The sequence below is a fragment of the Carlito syrichta genome, unplaced genomic scaffold, assembly GCF_000164805.1.
Source record: "Carlito syrichta isolate Samal-C Ts95f unplaced genomic scaffold, Tarsius_syrichta-2.0.1 Scaffold303014, whole genome shotgun sequence".
NCBI lineage: Eukaryota > Metazoa > Chordata > Mammalia > Primates > Tarsiidae > Carlito > Carlito syrichta.
In genome coordinates, this window is record NW_007247110.1 from 93,089 (window position 1) to 111,909 (window position 18,821).

At 42.8% G+C, this 18,821-nt stretch overlaps 1 protein-coding gene across 1 annotated transcript in view; it reads right to left on the reverse strand.

Moving 5' to 3' along the window:
* NUP214 (nucleoporin 214) overlaps window positions 1-18,821 on the reverse strand; it is a 124,954-nt gene that overhangs the window by 66,601 nt on the left and 39,532 nt on the right. Inside the window, exons 15-21 of the mRNA XM_008057451.2 lie at window positions 15,308-15,394; window positions 14,952-15,101; window positions 12,614-12,772; window positions 9,018-9,121; window positions 5,418-5,600; window positions 3,922-4,007; window positions 3,735-3,818 (exon numbers count right to left, since the gene is read on the reverse strand). Of these exons, the coding sequence (XP_008055642.1) occupies window positions 3,735-3,818; window positions 3,922-4,007; window positions 5,418-5,600; window positions 9,018-9,121; window positions 12,614-12,772; window positions 14,952-15,101; window positions 15,308-15,394 (853 nt within the window). The remainder of the gene's footprint in view (window positions 1-3,734; window positions 3,819-3,921; window positions 4,008-5,417; window positions 5,601-9,017; window positions 9,122-12,613; window positions 12,773-14,951; window positions 15,102-15,307; window positions 15,395-18,821) is intronic.

Genomic DNA, 18,821 nt, shown 5'->3' on the forward strand with positions numbered 1-18,821 from the left:
CCCGCTAATTTTTTGATTTATTGTAGAGATGAGGTCTCGCCTGCCCAGGCGGGTCTCGAACCCGTGGGCTCAGGCAATCCACTCACTTCAGCCTCCCAAAGGCATGGGATTACAGGCTGAGCCACCAAGCCCGGCCATGTTCGGTTTCTTAACCTGGGTAGAGGCTACAAGGGCATACATTTATGTTTTGTGCACTTTTCTTTATGTGTGTTATATTTCACAATTTAAAACATTAAAAAACTTTACAAGCTCCAAATTACTGTTCTCAACATGCATTCTAATACTGAAAGAGTATAGTGTGCAGTTATCTGCTTAATGTCTGTATTCCCCTCTTAACTCAAAGTTTTATGTGGGCAGAGATCATGTTTTCTTATTTACTGCTGTCTGGAACAAAGCAGACAGTTATACTTGTTAAATGAATGAATGGATAAATTCCTCATTTCTAAGGAATCTATCAGAAATATATAATCATATGTGGGTTTAAGATTTGTGCATAGGGTGTTCGGAGTAAAATCTTGGCAACAAGATTTACACTTAACAACAGGGGCTGGGTAAGTAAATTATGGTCTTCTAATACAAGGAAATACTGTGCTGTCATTATAAGGCAAGCTTTCAAAGAATAACAAGGCAAAGGAAAAGCTTATGATTTTAACTTTTAAATTTTTTTCAATTTTTTTGTGGCAAAATACTATAAAATTTATCATCTTGGGCAACCCTCTTACAGGATCCCTCCTGCTTAGAAGTTTTTGTGTCTTCTTAATAGACTCCTGCTTTCTCACCCTCAAAAAAAAAAAAATTATCATCTTAACCATTATTTCTTTTATTGAGTCAGAGTCCTGCTCTGTCACCCAGGCTGGAGTACAGTGGCACACTCATGGCCACCCCAGTGTCGACCTGCTGGGCTCTGGCGATCCTTCTGCCTCAGCCTTCCAAGTAGCCGGAACTACAGGTGCACGCTACTACACCCAGCTAGTTTTTGTAATTTATTGTAGAGATGAGGTCTCACCAAGTTGCTGGGGCTGGTTTTGAACTCGTAGGCTCAGGCAATCCACTCACCTCGGCTTCCCAAAGTGCTGGGATGACAGGCTGAGCCACTGAGCCCGGCCTTTCTTAACCATTTTTAAGTGTACAGTTCAGTGGTATTAAGTACGTTCACACTGGTGGGCAATAGTTACCACCAGCCACTTGCAGATCTATTTTCCTGCTGCAAAACTGAAACTCTACACCCATTAAAAAACAACTCCCCGTTCACTCCATTCTCATTTTCTTAGGCAACCCCTGTTCTTCTTTCCATATCTATGAATTTGATGTCTCTAGGTACCTCACATAAGTGAAATCAAACAGCCTTTGTCTATTTGTGACTGCGTTTTTTATCCCTAAGCATAATGGCCTCAAGCTTCACCTGTACTGTAGTATGTATCAGAAGTTCCTTAGGCTGGGTGTGATGGGTTACGCCTGTAATCCCAACACTTTGGGAGCCAGAGGCAGGAAGATTGCCTGAGCCCAGGTGTTCAAGACCAGCCTGAGCAACATGGTGAGACCTCATTTCCACAATAAATTGATTAGCGCTTGGGGAGACCTCATCTCTTCAATCAATCAATCAATAAGCAAGCAAGTAAGACAGGTGTGGTGGTGTGTGCCTGTGGCTCCATCTACCTGGAAAGCTGAGGTGGAAGGATCACCTGAATCGAGGCTGTGGCGGCTGGGAGCAGGCCACTGCATTCCAGCCTGGGCGACGGGAGTGAGACTCTGACTCAAAAAAAAAAAAAAAAAAAAAAAAAAATCCTTCCTTTTTAAGGCTGAATAATATTCCACTGTATAGCCGGGCTCGGTGGCTCAGCCTGTAATCCCGCACCTTTGGGAGGCTAAGGTGAGTGAATTGCCTGAGCCCGTGGGTTCGAAACCTGCCTGGGCAACTTGGCAAGACCTCATCTCTACAATAAATAAAAAATCAGCCGGGCGTGATAGTACGCACCTGTAGTTCCAGCTACTTGGAAGGCTGAGGCGGAAGGATCGCCGGAGCCCAGCAGGTTGAGGCTGCGGTGGCCGGGAGCGGCCACTGCACTCCAGTCTGGGCGACAGAGTGAGACTCCAACTCAAAAAAAAAAAAAATATTCCACTGTATGGACAGATCATATTTTGTTTATCCATTCTTCCTTTAACAGACACTTGTTTCTACCTCTTAGTTATTATCAATAATGCTGTCATATACATGGCTATACAAAGATCTCTTAGAGAATGTTTTCAATTCCTTGGGGTATATACCTAGAAATGGAACTGCTGGATCATATGGTAATTCGATTTTTACTTTTTTTTTTTTTGAGTTGGAGTCTCACTCTGTCGCCCAGACTGAACTGCAGTGGCCGCTCTCAGCCACCGCAGCCTCGACCTGCTGGGCTCCGGCGATCCTTCCGCCTCAGCCTTCCAAGTAGCTGGAACTACAGGTGCGTACTATCACGCCCGGCTGATTTTTTATTTATTGTAGAGATGAGGTCTTGCCAAGTTGCCTAGGTGGGTCTCGAACTGAGACTCCAACTCAAAAAAAAGAAAAAAAAAAGAGAAAAAGTTATGTAAAAATTCACTTGTTGGCCGGGTGTGATGGCTTACATCTGCAATCCTAGCACTCTGAGAGGCCAAAGGTGGGAGGAATGCTTGAGCCCAGGTGTTCAAGACCAGCATGGGCAATATAGCAAGATCTCATCTCTACAAAAATTTTAAAAAATAGCCAGGGCTGGTGGTATGCACCTATTGTCCCAGCTACTAGGGAGGCTGGGGAGGGATGATTGCTTGAGCTTGGGAGGTCAAGGCTGAGCTGTGCTTGTACCATTACTGCACTTAGCATGGGTAAAAGTCAGGCTTTGATTAAAAATAAATTGAAAAAAAAATTCACTTGTCAGTGACTATTACTTACCTATTTTAGCCCTTTATAATTATAGAAAAATTAACAAATCAGTATGATTAACTTTCCTTCAGCTATTTGGTTACCAAAAGGCATTTGTTATTGGTTAAAGAAAATTTTTTAACTAAAAACAAAATCTCAAAAAAAAAAAAAAAAATTCAGATATGGCACTACAGCAAAGTTATGCCTAAAGTTGTTTAAAACAATTTTTTTGGTGTGTGTGTTGGAGTCCCACTCCATTGCCCAGGCTAGAGTGCAGTGGCACATTTTTGATTTATTGTAGAAACGAGGTCTCGCCAAGTTGTTTGGGCTGGTCTCAAACCCGTAGGCTCAGGCAATCCTCTTGCCTTGGCCTCCTAAAGCTGGGATTACAGGCTGAGCCACTGACCCCAGGCTACAACATTTTTTAAAAAAGAAAATTGAAGCAATTTTCTAGATAATTTAATGGCAAAAAAAGAAGTTTTCATCAGTTATAAGGATTCTTTTCAGAAAGGTGTTTCTAACTATAACTGCCAACTTTTTTCTTCCTTTTCCCTAAATGCCATCATACTCAAATCAGAAAAGTAAAGATTCTCTGGTGAAGCAGAGGCTAGGACTCAGTTCAGCCTATCCCAAGTCCTTGTGAATTGCTGCCACATAACCTAAAGACTGCAGAAAACACAGTGGAAAAGTCAAATAACTTCCTTGAGCTGCTTCACCAAGTATATATAAGCTGCTGCTTATTCTAATATTCAGACTGACAGTACAGTCTAAGGACATTTTCTCTATCTCCTATTAAGAACCAAAACACTGCACCCCGTCACCATGCTAAAAATTCAGGACCAGTTTCCTTTACCTGGAGCAGTGGATCTCACTGGTGGGGTCTTCCTCTTGGCCAAGAAGTTTCTCAGTTGTGCCTGTTTCATGGGGGACAGTTTAGCTGCAAGAAAGTCATGAACTCATAAATGCCTAAGATTTGGTTTTTAAGTTGTAGGTAGTTGGAACAGAACAAAGAACTAAAAGACTAGGAAGGATGCATTTACCTGGTACTTTGGGCAAGGATCTGGTATGAGATTCTATGGTGGTTTTCAATAAAGCATTGCGCAGGCTTTCAAGGTCACTGTCAAAACTGAAACAGGACAGTGTTACATACAGACTAAGTAAAAGCGGAAGAGCTCTGAGGCTGTAGGGGTTACATTAACCTCCTAAATATGAACACAAGAGAAGAGAACATGCCATCTGGCCAACTGATGCAATCAATCCAAAAGGAGAGAGAGCACAACCTCAATATTATATACCACCCCCACATCAAACATAACACTGTAGTGACTCCATAGAAAGGGCAATTGAAACTATGTTGCCCATCAAAGCTGGACTGGATAAAAAAAAGTGGTACGTGTATACAATGGAATATTATGCAGCCATAAAGAAGGACAAATATATGGATTTTGCAGCAACTTGGATGGATTTGGAGTCAATCATACTCAGTGATTTATCACAGAAACAAAGAACAGAGTTCCATATGTTCTCACTCATAAACAGACCTTGAACAATTATAATGCTATAAGAAAGCGATTGGCAGTAGTGGGAAACTGTGGTGGGGGGTGGGATAGGCAGTTGAGGGAAACTGCTAGGGGAGGGGCATACCTCATTAACAAGGGTACCTGCATGATCAATGTTTATATACCTAACCCTGAAATGTACCCCACATCTTTATAATAAAAATTAAAAAAAAAAAAAAGAACAATTGAAATCTACACATCTGGGCTGGGCTTGGTGGCGCAGCCTATAATCCCAGCACTTTGGGAGGCCGAGGCAAGTGGCTTGCCTGAGCCCATAGGGGTTCAAGACCAGCCTGGGTAACTTGGTGAGACCTCGTCTCTATAATAAATAAAAAATTAGCCAGGTGTGGTAGCATGCGCCTGTAGTTCTGGCTACTTGGAAGGCTGAGGCGGAAGGATTTCTGAAGTTCAGCAGGCTGATGCTGGGGTGGTCGTGAGCGTGCCACTGTACTCCAGGCTAGGCGATGGAGTGAGAATCCACCTCAAAAAAAAAAAAAAAAAAAAAAGAAATCTACACATTTGGCTGAAAAACGGAAACACAAAACTACTTTGGTAACTTCAGAGGTAAACTATCTGCCTGCCAAGGGTGTGAAAGACTCACATTCAAGCAGAATGGCAAACCTGTGCTGCAGAGACAAGCCAATCAACAGTATCAGCTGATTTTCAATAAAACAACACCATCACTACTACAGTATTTGCTGTGACCTACTGAACACCTATTTCATCAGTACTAGATGCTTTATATACTTAATTGAACTTTCAATAATCCCATGAGGCAACTGTCATCCCCATTGATTAGGCAAAGGAACAAAGGATCAGAGAGGATGCAGAACGTGACCAGGATCACCAGGTAATTGACAGCAGAGTCACTTTCAAATCCACATCTGAGCCACTTGAAGACTAACCTCCATTACACCCCAAATATTTATTTGTGCATTCATCTACCTACAGGCACTAAGCACAAGTTCTCTCCACACCTGTGAGTGCTGTTCTGTGAAGGAACAGCCAAGGGAAGGGTCCATGTGGAAGTCTGGTTGTAGAGGCGGAGCTGTTGGAGACTGTCTGCCAGGTGACTGAGCCTCTTTCTCTGTTGGTTGATGATTTCCCGGTTGTTGGCTAGGGTGTTAAACAGCGTCTCTCGCTCTGGCACAAGCAGATGCCTGTTGACAGCAATTACAAAAGAATTAAATACTAATGGTTCTAGTAATCTCCTGCTTAAAAAAAAAAAGTCTACAATGACAACAGTGAAAACAATAAAATGGAGAACCTCCATGGATAAAAAGTTACTAGAAGGCCAGGTACGAGGGCTCACATCTGTAATCCCGATACTTTGGGAGGCACTTCTGCTTGAGCCCAGGAGTTTGAGACCAGCCTGGGCAACACAGCAAGACCTTGTGTCTACTAAAAATTAAAAACTTAGCCGGGCATGGTGGTGGTATGCCTGTAGTCCCAGGTACTCAGGAGGCTGAGGAGGGAGAATTGCCTGAGCCCAGGAGGTCAGGACTGTGGTAAGCTCTGATTGTGCCACTTTACTCCAGCCTGGGTGACAGAGTGAGACCCTAACTCAAAAAAAAAAAAGAAGTTAGTTATTAGAAGAAAAAAAGGGAGTAATAGCCAGATGAAGGTAAAATGGAGTAAGGAAACAACAGCTGGAAATAGGCAGGGCAGGCCCGTAGCTGAGGAGAGCATAAATGAGGTGAAACCTGAGAGGTTCCAGGAAGAAAAGAATAGGAGTGAGATGGGAGTTAAGAATTAGGAAGAGCCATTCAACTGTCCACTGAGGAGATGCATATTTTTCCATATGTAAATTATAAAGAAAACAACCTATGTGAATCAGTCAATTCTTCAGACTGTCAAGAAACAGTGGGACAGCACGGGACTTAGCATCAGGGACATCACCCACCCCAAAGGACTACCACCAAACAGAAATGACAGTAGCTGCCTATGGGAAGTAGGTCCGAGGGTAGAGAGGGACAGGTCTAGATGTTTCTGCTTTTCACTACAAATCTTTTAGTATCTTTAAAATATTTTTTCCTGACTGTATTAATTTGAGGGGAAAAAGAAAAAATTACAGAAATAAAAGCAAAATGAGTGGTCCTCTGTCAGTTACAAACCGAATCTTCTTTGCTATGGTACATCAATATAGTCATATGCCACCTAACAAGGACTTATTCAGCGACGGACCACATGTACATTGGTGGTTCCTTAAGATTAGTAGAGAGCTGAAAAATTCCTTTCCCTAGTGATGTGAGTTACAATTGCCTACAGTATTCAATACAGTATTATGCTGTACAGGTTTAAAGCCTAGGAGCAGTAGGCTCGCCCATATACACTAGGTGTGTAGTAGACTATACCACCCAGGTTTATGTAAGTACACTCTGGGAGGTTTGCACACAATTGAAATTGCTTTTTGATTTCTTAGAACATAGCCATCGTTAACGCATAACAGTATATATATTTTGCCTCTTAACACTAATCATGGAATGAAAAATGCTTAAGCTGAACAAGAACTTCTGTTTTTCTTTCCTCTTCTCCCATTATCTGCTTGAGGGGTCCAGAGCCAGTTGGGTCATTGCCTTTGGTGACAAGGTAGTTTGACATCAATTATTAGAAAAGCATTCTAGTAGGATACGAGGTAACATTCAGAAATGGGCTTAAAACGTAAGTGCCACTGCAAAAAAAATTGTACAGATTTAAGAATTTGAACTCTGCAGAAAGGGAACTCAGAAAAGCACGATAAGTAGTAAATCCACATAGTTGTCATAAAGGAAAACAAAGTTTGGCTTCTCTGTAGCATCATGCACTTAAAAAAAAGCCAACTCTTTAATTAGCAAAGAGAAATACAACCATTAAGCAGAGGAGAATGTTCACACTGTCAGGTCAGGTCACCCTCTCCCTTGTCAGAAAGTAATACATGTAGCTGAACATGGGTGAGAACCAGGGGAGGGAGCTGAGAAATCTCTAAGGCAGCCCAGCTGCCCATGGGGAGGCCACAGAGTCCTTCCCTTGGATAGCACGTTGGGGAAGGGGCTTCTTACCCCTCTCCCTATAACCTATAAGCTGAGGGTCCTCAGGGTAGCCTTTTTAGCCTTTCTCCACATAGCACAATGCACTTTATTCAATTCTGCTTACTAAACTCTAAGCACATTCTAGCCCCGTCCCTAACATCATACTGACCTGTCCCACTGAAAAGTTCTGTGATGCCAGAGCTTAGTCAACAAGCAAATAGACAATTTCATGATTGGTTTCCATACAGGGATAATCACATTAACATTTTAGGGCTGATCTGTTTTTCAATTTCTCATGGGCATTTCATGTGTATTTCACGCTATACTGCATTATATTCCTTCTGGAAAATATATGGCTTAAAACCAAATATCTAGGCATGAAAGCCTAGGCTAAGCCAGGCTCAGTGGCTCAGCCTGTAATCCCGTGCTTTGGGAGGCTGAGGTGAGTGGATTGCCTGAGCCGGCGGGTTCGTGACCCGCCTGGGCAACTTGGCGAGACTTCATCTCTACAATATATCAAAAATTAGCCGGGCGTGGTAGCGCACACCTGTAGTCCCAGCTACTTGGAAGGCTGGGAGCGGCCACTGCACTCCAGTCTGGGCAAGAGTGAGACTCCAACTCAAAAAAAAGAAAGCCTAGGTTTTTCCACTCCTCTGCTATCATTCCTCATAGCCTTTTAATTATCCACACTAATGAGGAATATTTTATCAAAAAGAAAATTTGGAATATACAGAAAAGTACGAAGAAAAAAATTTCACTTAATCCCACCTTGCAGATATAACTAAACATTCTCTTTTCTACATTGTACCTCCACTTTGAGATTAGCCAGGATGCTTTTTTGTCTTACCTTTTACTTATTTTATATTTTATAAATAGTACCTAACATTTAGTGATATAATCGTATATTTTATACATTTCATATAACACAGAAAATATATTTAACATAATTTTCTAGAAACATGCTATTCAATGGTTACAAAGTGTTCTGTAGTTATTCCAAAAAAAAGAGTTGACGATATACAGTCATTCCTCTACTTTAAGATGCTTAGGATGAATTCCATTTTTCACTATTATAAACTGTGCTGCAATTTGAAATCCTTTATGTAAATTGTTGTGAGCATCATCTATTGTTTCTGTACAAACAAGCAGAGTGATTATGTCAAAAAGAATGAATGTTTGTAGGGATGCTCCAATCACCTTTTAAAAAAGGCAACAGCAGCCGGGCCTGATGGTTCACACTTGTAATTCCAGTACTTTGGGAGACGGAGGGAAGAGGATGGATTGCCTGAGCCCAGGTGTTCAAGATCAGCCTGGGCAACTTGGCAAGACCTTGTCTCTACAATAAATAAATAAACTAGGTAGGCATGGTGGCACATGCCAGTAGTTCCAGCTACTTAGAAGGCTGAGGTGGAAGGATCGCCTGAGCCAGCAGGTCAAAGCTGGGGGCTGTGAGTGTGCCACTGCACTCAGGGTTGGGCAACAGAGTGAGACTCCAACTCAAAAGAAAAAAAAAAAAAAGGTAATACCAGTATCTACTCCAGCCCAGTGCAGATGAGAGATCCAGCTCACCTTTGGTTTTTCTTTTGTTCCAGATGCCGATCCCACTCCAAGTCTAGAACATCATTCACATCTTGGACAGCAAATTTCACATACTGGTGAAGGCGCCGAATTTCCTACAAGAAAAAAATTAAAAGCCAAAGGACTCATTTTTCTGGTAGCTAGGGTAAGATGTATCAAGACAGCCAAAATAATTATTAAGTATTTGTATATTGAGACGCATAACGAATAAGGAAAACATAACAGGTTTTAATACAATAATTACAACTTTATAATTAAAATGAAAAACAGAAAATCAACTGCCTTAATAGTATAACAAGCCAGGCTCGGTGGCTCAGCCTGTAATCCCACGCCTTTGGGAGGCTGAGGTGAGTGTATTGCGTGAGCCCGTGTGTTCAAGACCCGCCTGGGCAGGCGAGACCTCATCTCTACAATAAATCAAAAAATTAGCCAGGCGTGGTAGCACATGCCTGTAATTCCAGCTACTCAGAAGGCTGAGGCGGAAGGATCACCGGAGCCCAGCAGGTTGAGGCTGCGGTGGCCACCGCACTCCATTCTGGGCGACAGTATAACAGATAGGAGGTGCAAAGAAAAGGGAAACAGAATGGGTGTGTCTGCCCAGGGCCCCCAGGAGCAAATGTTCTTGGTTAGCTCTCATTTGCAAGCTCCTGTGAATTTTCTCAACATGGTTGGGAGTTTTCCACTGCATTCTGGTATTCCAACAGTATATCCATTTAGTTTTGGCTCTCTCACCCATGAAATTAACTGTATAATAGAGACAAAATTATCCTACAAAACAGTCCTGAAAATAATTCTGAACCTATCTATTCACAGCATAGAACATATAAGTCATCTCCTAGTTGAGGAATAGTCATCTGTTCTCAAAAGCAAATAGTATCAGCAGTAAAAATGGAATTTATCATTATTAAAATTCTTAACTGTTTAACTTACTTTAGGCATGCAATAATTTTCTTTAAATCTGGGGTGATTTTGTTAAACTTCATTGCTATGTGACTTGACTCTCAAAAATTAAAAATACAGCTGGGCATGGTGGCATGTACTTATAGCCCCAGCTACTCAGGAGGCGGAGTCAGGAAGAATACTTGAACCTGGGAGATGGAGGCTGCAGTGACCTATGGATCATGTTTGCGAATAGCCACTGCACTCCAATCTAGACAGCATAGCTAGATATTACTTCTTAAAAAAAAATTTTAAAAAGTGAAGGTGAAGCATTTAATTATGTATGCAAATGAAGATAATGTTCTATATATTAGGAAAAGCTCTTTACATTTATATACAGATCTTACTATGTTTATGTTTAAACATTTTTTTTTTGAATCGGAGTCTCTCTCTCACCCAGGCTGGTGTGCAGTGACTCACGGCCACTGCAGCCTTGACCTGCTGGGCTTAGGTAATCCTTCTGCCTCAGCCTTCAAAGTAGCTGGAACTATAGGCACGTGCCTGGCTAATTTTTAAATTTATTGTAGAGATGAGGTCTTGCCAAGTCACCCAGGCTGGTCTCGAACCCCCGAGCCCAGGCAATCCTCTCACCTCAGCCTCCCAAAGTGCTGGGATTACAGGTGTGATTAAATGTATTTTTAAAATTATTCTTGGATAAGGGCATATGTCCCAAGTGAAAAAGAAAAATAACGTCACTTTAGAAAGAGCCAAGCTAGTTCAAGGGAAGTAGAAGTCAACTTACCAGCAAATATAAATTTCAACTCAATACTTGTGACCACAGGAGGCTCTTTCCACTGACCACTTCAGATGCGATCAGACCTCTGCATTAGCTGACGCTGTTTCTTCTGAATGCCCTCCCAGTGGTGCACACCAGCAAAAACCAATACATCTTTTCAGGCCTATCACACATACTTTTCTGTGGCTTGACTGCTCCTTCACCTGTGGTCACCTAGCAATGTACCCCACATAACATGTACATGCTTATCCTTCTCACTGTCACTTAGCCAGCTGAAGGAATTGTGCACCCTAACCTAGTGGTTAAAAACACAGGCTCTGGAGTGAGACTACCCAGGTTCAAGGTTCTGGGACTTGAGTGGTAAAATCTGGGCAGTTTCAGTTATCTTAATTTACTCATCTTTGTTTTGTACACAGTAGGCACGCAACATATGCTATTATCTACTTAGCACCATGAAAAAAGAAAATGATTCCCTTCGGAATGTGGCAAGTGATCCCAAAAGCCCTCAGCTTGGCAACAGAGCAAGAGGTAGAAAGGGCATGGAAAGAATGTGTAACCAGAACGCAGTGTGGATGGATGCCTGGAGCCGAAGAGCAGTGGGCAGGCAGGTAGCACTCTCATGCTAAGAGGTAGCATCCACAGCGGAAGGAGGATGCATCCGGAATTCCAGAGGGCTTGTGGAACACAGCAGGGGCTCTGTGACCTTTCCTGGAGAAGGGACCATCTCGCTCATTTTCCAGGTAAGTTTATCAGGTGTGGGATGGAAACGCCAGGAAGAGTAAAGTCCTTGGCCAATTTTCTGAGGTAGGAAGGACTCATCACACCCAAAGACTGCATGCGCAAGGTGAGGAGAACATGAGAAAGCAGAAGAGGACCCCCGCTAAGGTTAGAGACAGTGATTCTGGGCAAACCGGAAAATGGAAAATAAAATCTGATCAGTCAAGGCAGAGATTAAAAGTATTTGAGAATTAAAGAGAAAAGCAATTTTGCTAAAGTGTGGAATATAGTTGAGAGCCCAGGCAGAAGGCGGTTTCAATTCTGGTTCCACTCTTATCAACCAACATGACCTTAAGCAAGACACACAGTCTAGGAAATTCAATTTCCTGATCTGTACAATGGGATCAGTAACTACTACCTTACAGAGAAGTTAGCTTCAAAGACTAGAAATAATGCATTAAAAAACACCTGGCAGATTACTGGGCACTCAAGAAATCATTATTACTTTGATAATTATTATTCATGATTTGATTTATAAGTATGTTTCAACAAAGTACTCTTTTTTTTTTTGAGTTGGAGTCTCACTCTTTCGCCCAGACTGGAGTGCAGCGGCCGCTCCCAGCCACCGCAGCCTCGACCTGCTGGGCTCCGGTGATCCTTCCACCTCAGCCTTCCGAGTAGCTGGAATTACAGGCATGCGCTACCAACGCCCGGCTGATTTTTTGATTTATTGTAGAGATGAGGTCTCGCCAAGTTGCCCAGTTGGGTCTCGAACCCGCGGGCTCAGGCAATCCACTCACCTCAGCCTCCCAAAGGCACGGGATTACAGGCTGAGCCACCGAGCCCAGCGAGTACTCCTTTTTTAAGAGATGGTCTCACTCTGTTGCCCAGGCTGGAGTGCCATGGTGTGAACACAGCTCACTGAAACCTCAAACGATCCTCCTGCCTCAGCCTCCCGAGTAGTTGGGATTACTAATTACTCTTTACAATATATTTTAAATAAAAAAAATTAAGTGGAAAAGTGTGCCATGTTCTTTGCCACAATTAAGGAAGCTGATGCCAAGTATCATAAATTATAAGCAGAAAATCAACAGCTTCATAAGGGCGCATCATCCAAATCCACACCTGGAAAAAGACATTGTTTCATGCATTCGCTTTTAAATCTTCTCCTAGGAGAAGATTTACATTCTCCTACCTGAAGCTGAGCTTCACTCTTGGGATCCAGTGGCCTTTTGTAAAGCAAATGGAGGTATCCAGAGTCACAATTTCTTTCATTTTGCTCTCTGGCTTCTTCAACACCAGCAAAGCCCTCAAGTAGAGTTGTTTTCAGGGTGCTTATATCTCCATGAAGCGACTAGGAAAGGTACAAAAAGATATTGATACAAAAAGCTATATTTTCAAGCAATAAAGTCTTTCTGTCTGGATCAAGAAAGGTAGTGTTTCCCAGATATTTAACATGATGAACAGTTGGATATACTTAACAGTCATGTGAAAGAAAAGAATTTCACTGCTTGGAAAGGAAACTGTTTTCTCGAGTTTCTGTAAAGCAAAAGAAACTATGGAGCAAGCAGGCAAACAACCCACAGAATGGGAAAAAATATTTTGCCAACTGTATATCTGACAAAGGCCTAACATCTAGGATCTAGAAGGAACTCAAATGCACTGAAAGGAAAAAAACAAACAGTTCCATAAAAAAGTGGGCAAAAGACATGAATAGACACTTCTCAAAAGAAGACATACGGGCGCCAACAGACACATGAAAAGGTGCTCATCATCACTAATCACCAGAGAAATGCAAATCAAAACCATTGAGATACCACCTAACCCCAGTAAGAATGGCCATTATTAATAAAACAAACAACAGATGCTTGCAAGGATGCGGAGAAAAAGGAACGCTTCCACACTGCTGGTGGGAATGCAAACTAGTACAACCTCTTTGGAAGATAGTGTGGTGATTTCTGAAAGAACTAGAAATCGACTTTCCATATGACCCAGCAATTCCCTTATTGGGAATATACCCAGAGAAACTCAAATCATTCTACAAAAAAGATACCTGCACACATATGTTTGTTGCAGTTCTATTCACAATAGCAAAAACATGGAACCAACAATGCTGTCCATCGAAACTGGACTGGACTATACACACATACACAATGGAATATTATGCTGCCACAAGAACGACACACACATGATCTTCGCAGCAACTTGGATGGATTTAGAGTCCATCATACTCAGTGATCTATCACAGAAACAAAGAACAGAGTACCATATGTTCTCATTCATAAGCGGACCTTGAACAATTATAATGCTATAAGAAAGGGATTGGCAGTAGTGGGAAACTGCAGGGGGTGGGGTGGGGAGGTGGGGAGGTGGGATTGGCAGTTGAGGGAAACTGTCAGGGGAGGGAGAGGCCCACCTCATCAACAAGGGTACCTGCATAATCAGCATTTGTATACCTAACCCTGAATTGTTCCCCACATCTTTATAATAAAAAATTTAAAAATTTTAAAAACTGCTTTTTGTCCTCATTACAAAATGTATTTCCTAATGACTGGAAATCCAGAAAATAAAAAGTACTGACAGTACCAATGATCCTACAATCTTAAGACAAGCACTGTTATGATCCTAGAGAACGTCCTCCTATCAAAGCATGGAGTCAGAAAGTCTTAAATGAGATCCTGGTACTCCCACTTGCTAATTGGGTAATGTTCAACAAATTCACCTTCCTAAGCCCCAGTTTCTGACTTAAAAAACCACGATCGTCTCACTTCAGCCTCCCAAAGTGCTGGGATTAATAATACATATGAAAAGGAAAGTTGTGAGAATTCTGTCAAATGATACAGGTGACGTGCTCAGCACAGTGTCTGGCACACAATAAGTAGCAATAATAGTAATAAGAATGAACACTATTAACAACAAATGTCTAATATTTTTATATTGCATATGCTCTAAAATATTCTTTTTCCCCTAACACTATAAAAGAGTAAATCTCAAATATACCTAAATTAAATGAACAACTGTGAACTTTTATGGAGTGCTCAGTATGTGCAAAAGGAGTAGAAACTATTATTCCATCTTACATATGGTACAACTGAAACACAGAGTCGCTAGATTAACTTACCCAAAGCCACATAAATTATTTGTGCTGAAGGCAGTATTTGAACTAAGGCATTCTAGGCAAACTACTCAGCCACATAAAAAAAAAAAAAAAAAAAAAAATAGTCCCTCCTTTTCCTCCTTTCCCTCTCCCTTCCTTTTTTTCCCGATTTGGAAGTGATTTTAGGCAGGTTTCTTTTTTCCTCTCTCACTCTCTCACCTCTCCCTCCTTTCCCTCTGCTCCCTCCTCTTCCTAAAAAAGAAAAAAAAAATTGGTAGATAAAGTATATAAACCTGTGGAGACAATTATTTTTTTTTAAAGCAGGATTTATTGAGAGGACAGAGAAGCTCCCACAGTGGAAGGGGACCCGAAGGGGTTGCCCCACAATTTTTAAAAAATGCAGTTCAACTCAGGAAAAATATGCATAAACACAAACCTCCGTGGTCTCTTTAATCTCCAAAAGAAAGGTGTGCAAGTCATCTGACTCTGTTCGCAGTGTCTTCATCTCCTCAGAGGTGCCCACTTGGAAACAGGCTTTGGAAGTTCGGGCTTTCAACTCTTCCAACTCCTTCTGAAAGTGTGCAATCTGTGGAGGTCACAAATAAGGAACTACTCGGTCTGAGTGGCATGTAGTAATGTCACTGCTACTGTGCTTACTAACAGCTCAGACTGCTGAGATGAGCCAAGCTTCAATGCTAGAATCAACTAGTCATGTAGGAGTCTGCACTCAGAGCCATTCAAGTCTCACTGTGGAAGCTACCTCCAGACAAAGTCCTCAGCAAACAGATTTACCTCCTCCCCAATTCCAGCCATCACAGGATCTGAATCTTTCCACTGATGTCCCTGCTTTTCCATAACAGGAGGCTGAAGTGACTTCACCTGAAATGGAAGGCAAAGGTTGAAAAATGGGTCTGATACTGCAAGTTATGGCTTCTACAAGCAATAACATTAGTGTCTAACACAGGGAGCGGTACTCCCATAATATAGTCATTGTTTCTTTCTTTTTTTTTTTGAGTCAGAGTCTCACTCTGTCCCCCAGACTGGAGTGCAGTGGCTGGTCCCGGCCACCGCAGCCTCAACCTGCTGGGCTCCGGCGATCCTTCCGCCTCAGCCTTCCAAGTAGCTGGAACTACAGGCACGCGCTACCACACCTGGCTGATTTTTGATTTATTGTGGAGATGAGGTCTCACCAATTTGCCCAGGCGGGTCTCAAACACACGGGCTCAGGCAATCCACTCACCTCAGCCTCCCAAGGCGCGGGATTGCAGGCTGAGCCACCAAGCCCAGCTAGTCATTGTTTCATAATTCATTCTTTTTTTTTGTTGTCAAGGCAGGGTCTCATTCTGTTGCCCAGGCTGGAGTGCAGCAACATAATCATGTATCACCACAGCCTTGACCTCCTGGGCTCAAACAATCCTTCTGCTAAAGTCTCCTGAGTATCTGGGAATACAGGTGCCCGCCACCATGCCAAACTAATTTTTTGGTTTTCTGTAGAGACGAGGTCTTGCTATGTTAGCTAGGCTGGTTGAACTCCTGGCTCAAGCAATCTTCTCACCTCAGCCTCCCAAAGTGCTGGGATTACACTTTGGTAACTAGGTGAGCCAACGCACCTAGTTTCATTCACTCTTTTGAACTGGCATTTACTGGGTCTCTACTTTATATAAGGCATGTTCTAGAAAGTGGAGATAAAGGTCCTACTTAATGGAACTTATCTTCTACTGGGACAAGACGAATAATAAAAAAGTAAACACATCAGATAATTTCAACTGATGAAGAAACAGGAAAACATCAAGAAACTAAAAGGGGGCACTACTGCAGATAAGATAGCCAAGGCTTGCACTGAGAGCTGCCACCTGAACTGAGACTTCAAAAAGGAAAGGAGCTATGGGAGGATCTGGGGAAGCACCTCCCAGGCAGCAGGAAGAACAAGTGCAGAGTCCCTGAGGCAGGAGAGGCCGTGGTGTGTCTGAGCAAAGAGAAGAAGCACATGGGGGTGCGGTGAAATCATGGCTGGTGCTGGGGTCAGGGAGGCAGGCAGTGGCTAGTTGTGCAAGCTCACACCTGGGAGTCTGGATTCTATTCTGGGTGTGTTGAAAAGCTACTCCTGGTGCTTTAGAAGAGTTGAAATGATTATTTGATTTATAATTTAAGATTCCTCTTGCTGCTGTCCAGAGCAGGGATGGGCAGTTAACAAAGAGATGACAACAGCCTCACACAAGACACCAACAGGGGAACAGAGCTGTGGGCTGATGATGCAAGATGCAACAAGGGTGGAGCTGACAAGACCTCCTGCCAGACTGTACTGGAGCAAGTGCTGTCAAGAAAGAAATGAATCAGCCAGGAGCGGTGACTCACACCTATAATCCCAGCACTTTGGGAGGCTGAGGTCAGAGGATTGCCTGAGCCTATGGGTTTAAGACCAGCCTGGTAACTTGGCAAAACCTCATCTCTACAATAAATAAAAAAATTAGCTGGGCGTGATGGCACGTGCTTGTAGTTCCAGCTACTTGGAAGGTTGATGTGGAAGGATCACCTGAGCCCAGCAGCCGAGGCTGCGGTGGGGTGGTCATGAGAGTGCCACTGTACTACAGCCTAGGCGACAGAGTGAGATTCCACCCCCCCCAAAAAAAAAGAAAGGAAGAAAAAAAGAGATGAATCCAGATGCTTGTAGGTTTCAGGCTCCTGCAAACACCTGGTGTGTTGGTGCTAACCTTACTCACTGGAAAGGAAGAAATGCAGGAGACAGAAACCAAGAGCTCTACTTGAGAGACGTTATCAACTGAGATGCCTTGTAGACTATCTGGTACCTACACCAGTTAATTAGCAATAGCAAGACCTTTGACTGCATCAGCATTCATTAGGACAGCAAATTTTATTTCACAAACACCATGTGTCATGCAGCATTCCACAAGCATGAACTATGACCTGGGCATTCACTATGTGTCCAGTATGAGTGCATGTTGGGGAGGAAGATGGGTTAGGGGACACAGAAGGAAAAAACATGACTCCTGTTCTTAGGACACTCAAGTCATCAGATGACAAATTGATATGCAATTCTCTTTACATGAAACTACAGAAATAAACTGAAATGGTAGACTGCAAATCTAAATACGAAAAGTAAAACAATACCATCATACTCAGTGATCACAGAAACAAAGAACAGAGTACCACATGTTCTCACTCATAAGCAGACCCTGAACATTTACCATAATACTGGCAGTAGCACGATACTGCCAGGGTAAGGGGAGAGGGGCACACAACACCAATAAGGGTACCTGATCTCAAACCAGGCAAAGTGAAGACCAAAGGGAGGCCCAAACTTTACCTGTACGATGACCACTTGTATACCTAATCCTGAATTGTACCTTGCATCTTTGAAATAAAAAATTTCTTTAAATGTAAAATAATAAACTTTCTAGAAAAACATGGGAAAATACCATTTTTACCTTGAAACAGAAAATGACTTCTAAAACAAGGCGTGAAAAGCACTAATCATAACAGAAAAAAATTGATACACTCAACTACATTAAAGTAACTTGCATTCATCAAAAGAAACCATGAAGAGAACGAACAGGCAATTCATAGTGTGAAGGCGTTTGCATTATGTGTGTGTATCTAAAGAACTAACTCTTTTTTTTTTTGAGTTGGAGTCTCACTCTGTCACCCAGACTGGAGTGCAATGGCCGCTCCCGGCCACTGCAACCTCAACCTGCTGGGCTCCGGCGATCCTTCCACCTCAGCCTTCCAAGTAGCTGGAACTATAGGCGCGCGCTACCATGCCCGTCTAATTTTTTTTGATTTATTGTGGAGATGAGGTCTCGCCTGCCCAGGCAGGTCTCGAGCCCGCAGACTCAGGCAATCCACTTACCTCAGTCTCCCAAAGGCACGGGATTATAGGCTGAGCCACCAAGCCCGGCTTTTTTTTTTTTAGTTGAAGTCTCACTCTGGGGCTAGAGTGCAGTGGCATGCTCATGGCCATCCCAGTCTCAGCCTGCTGGGCTCAGGCGATCCTTCTGTCTCAGCCTTCCAAGTAGCTGGGACTAGAGGTACGCCCCACCATGCCTGGCTAATATTTTGATTTGTTTTAGTGACAAGGTCTTGCCAAGTTGTCCAGGCTTGTCTCAAAACCCTGGGCTTAGGCAATCCTCTCACCTCCGCCTTCCAAAGTGCTGGGATTACAGGCATGAGCCACCACATGTGATGGAATGAATTCAAAAAACGGTATGAAAAAGCCAAGCTGGGCTCGGTGGCTCAGCCTGTAATCTCATGCCTTTGGGAGGCTGAAGTGAGTGGATTGTCTGAGCCC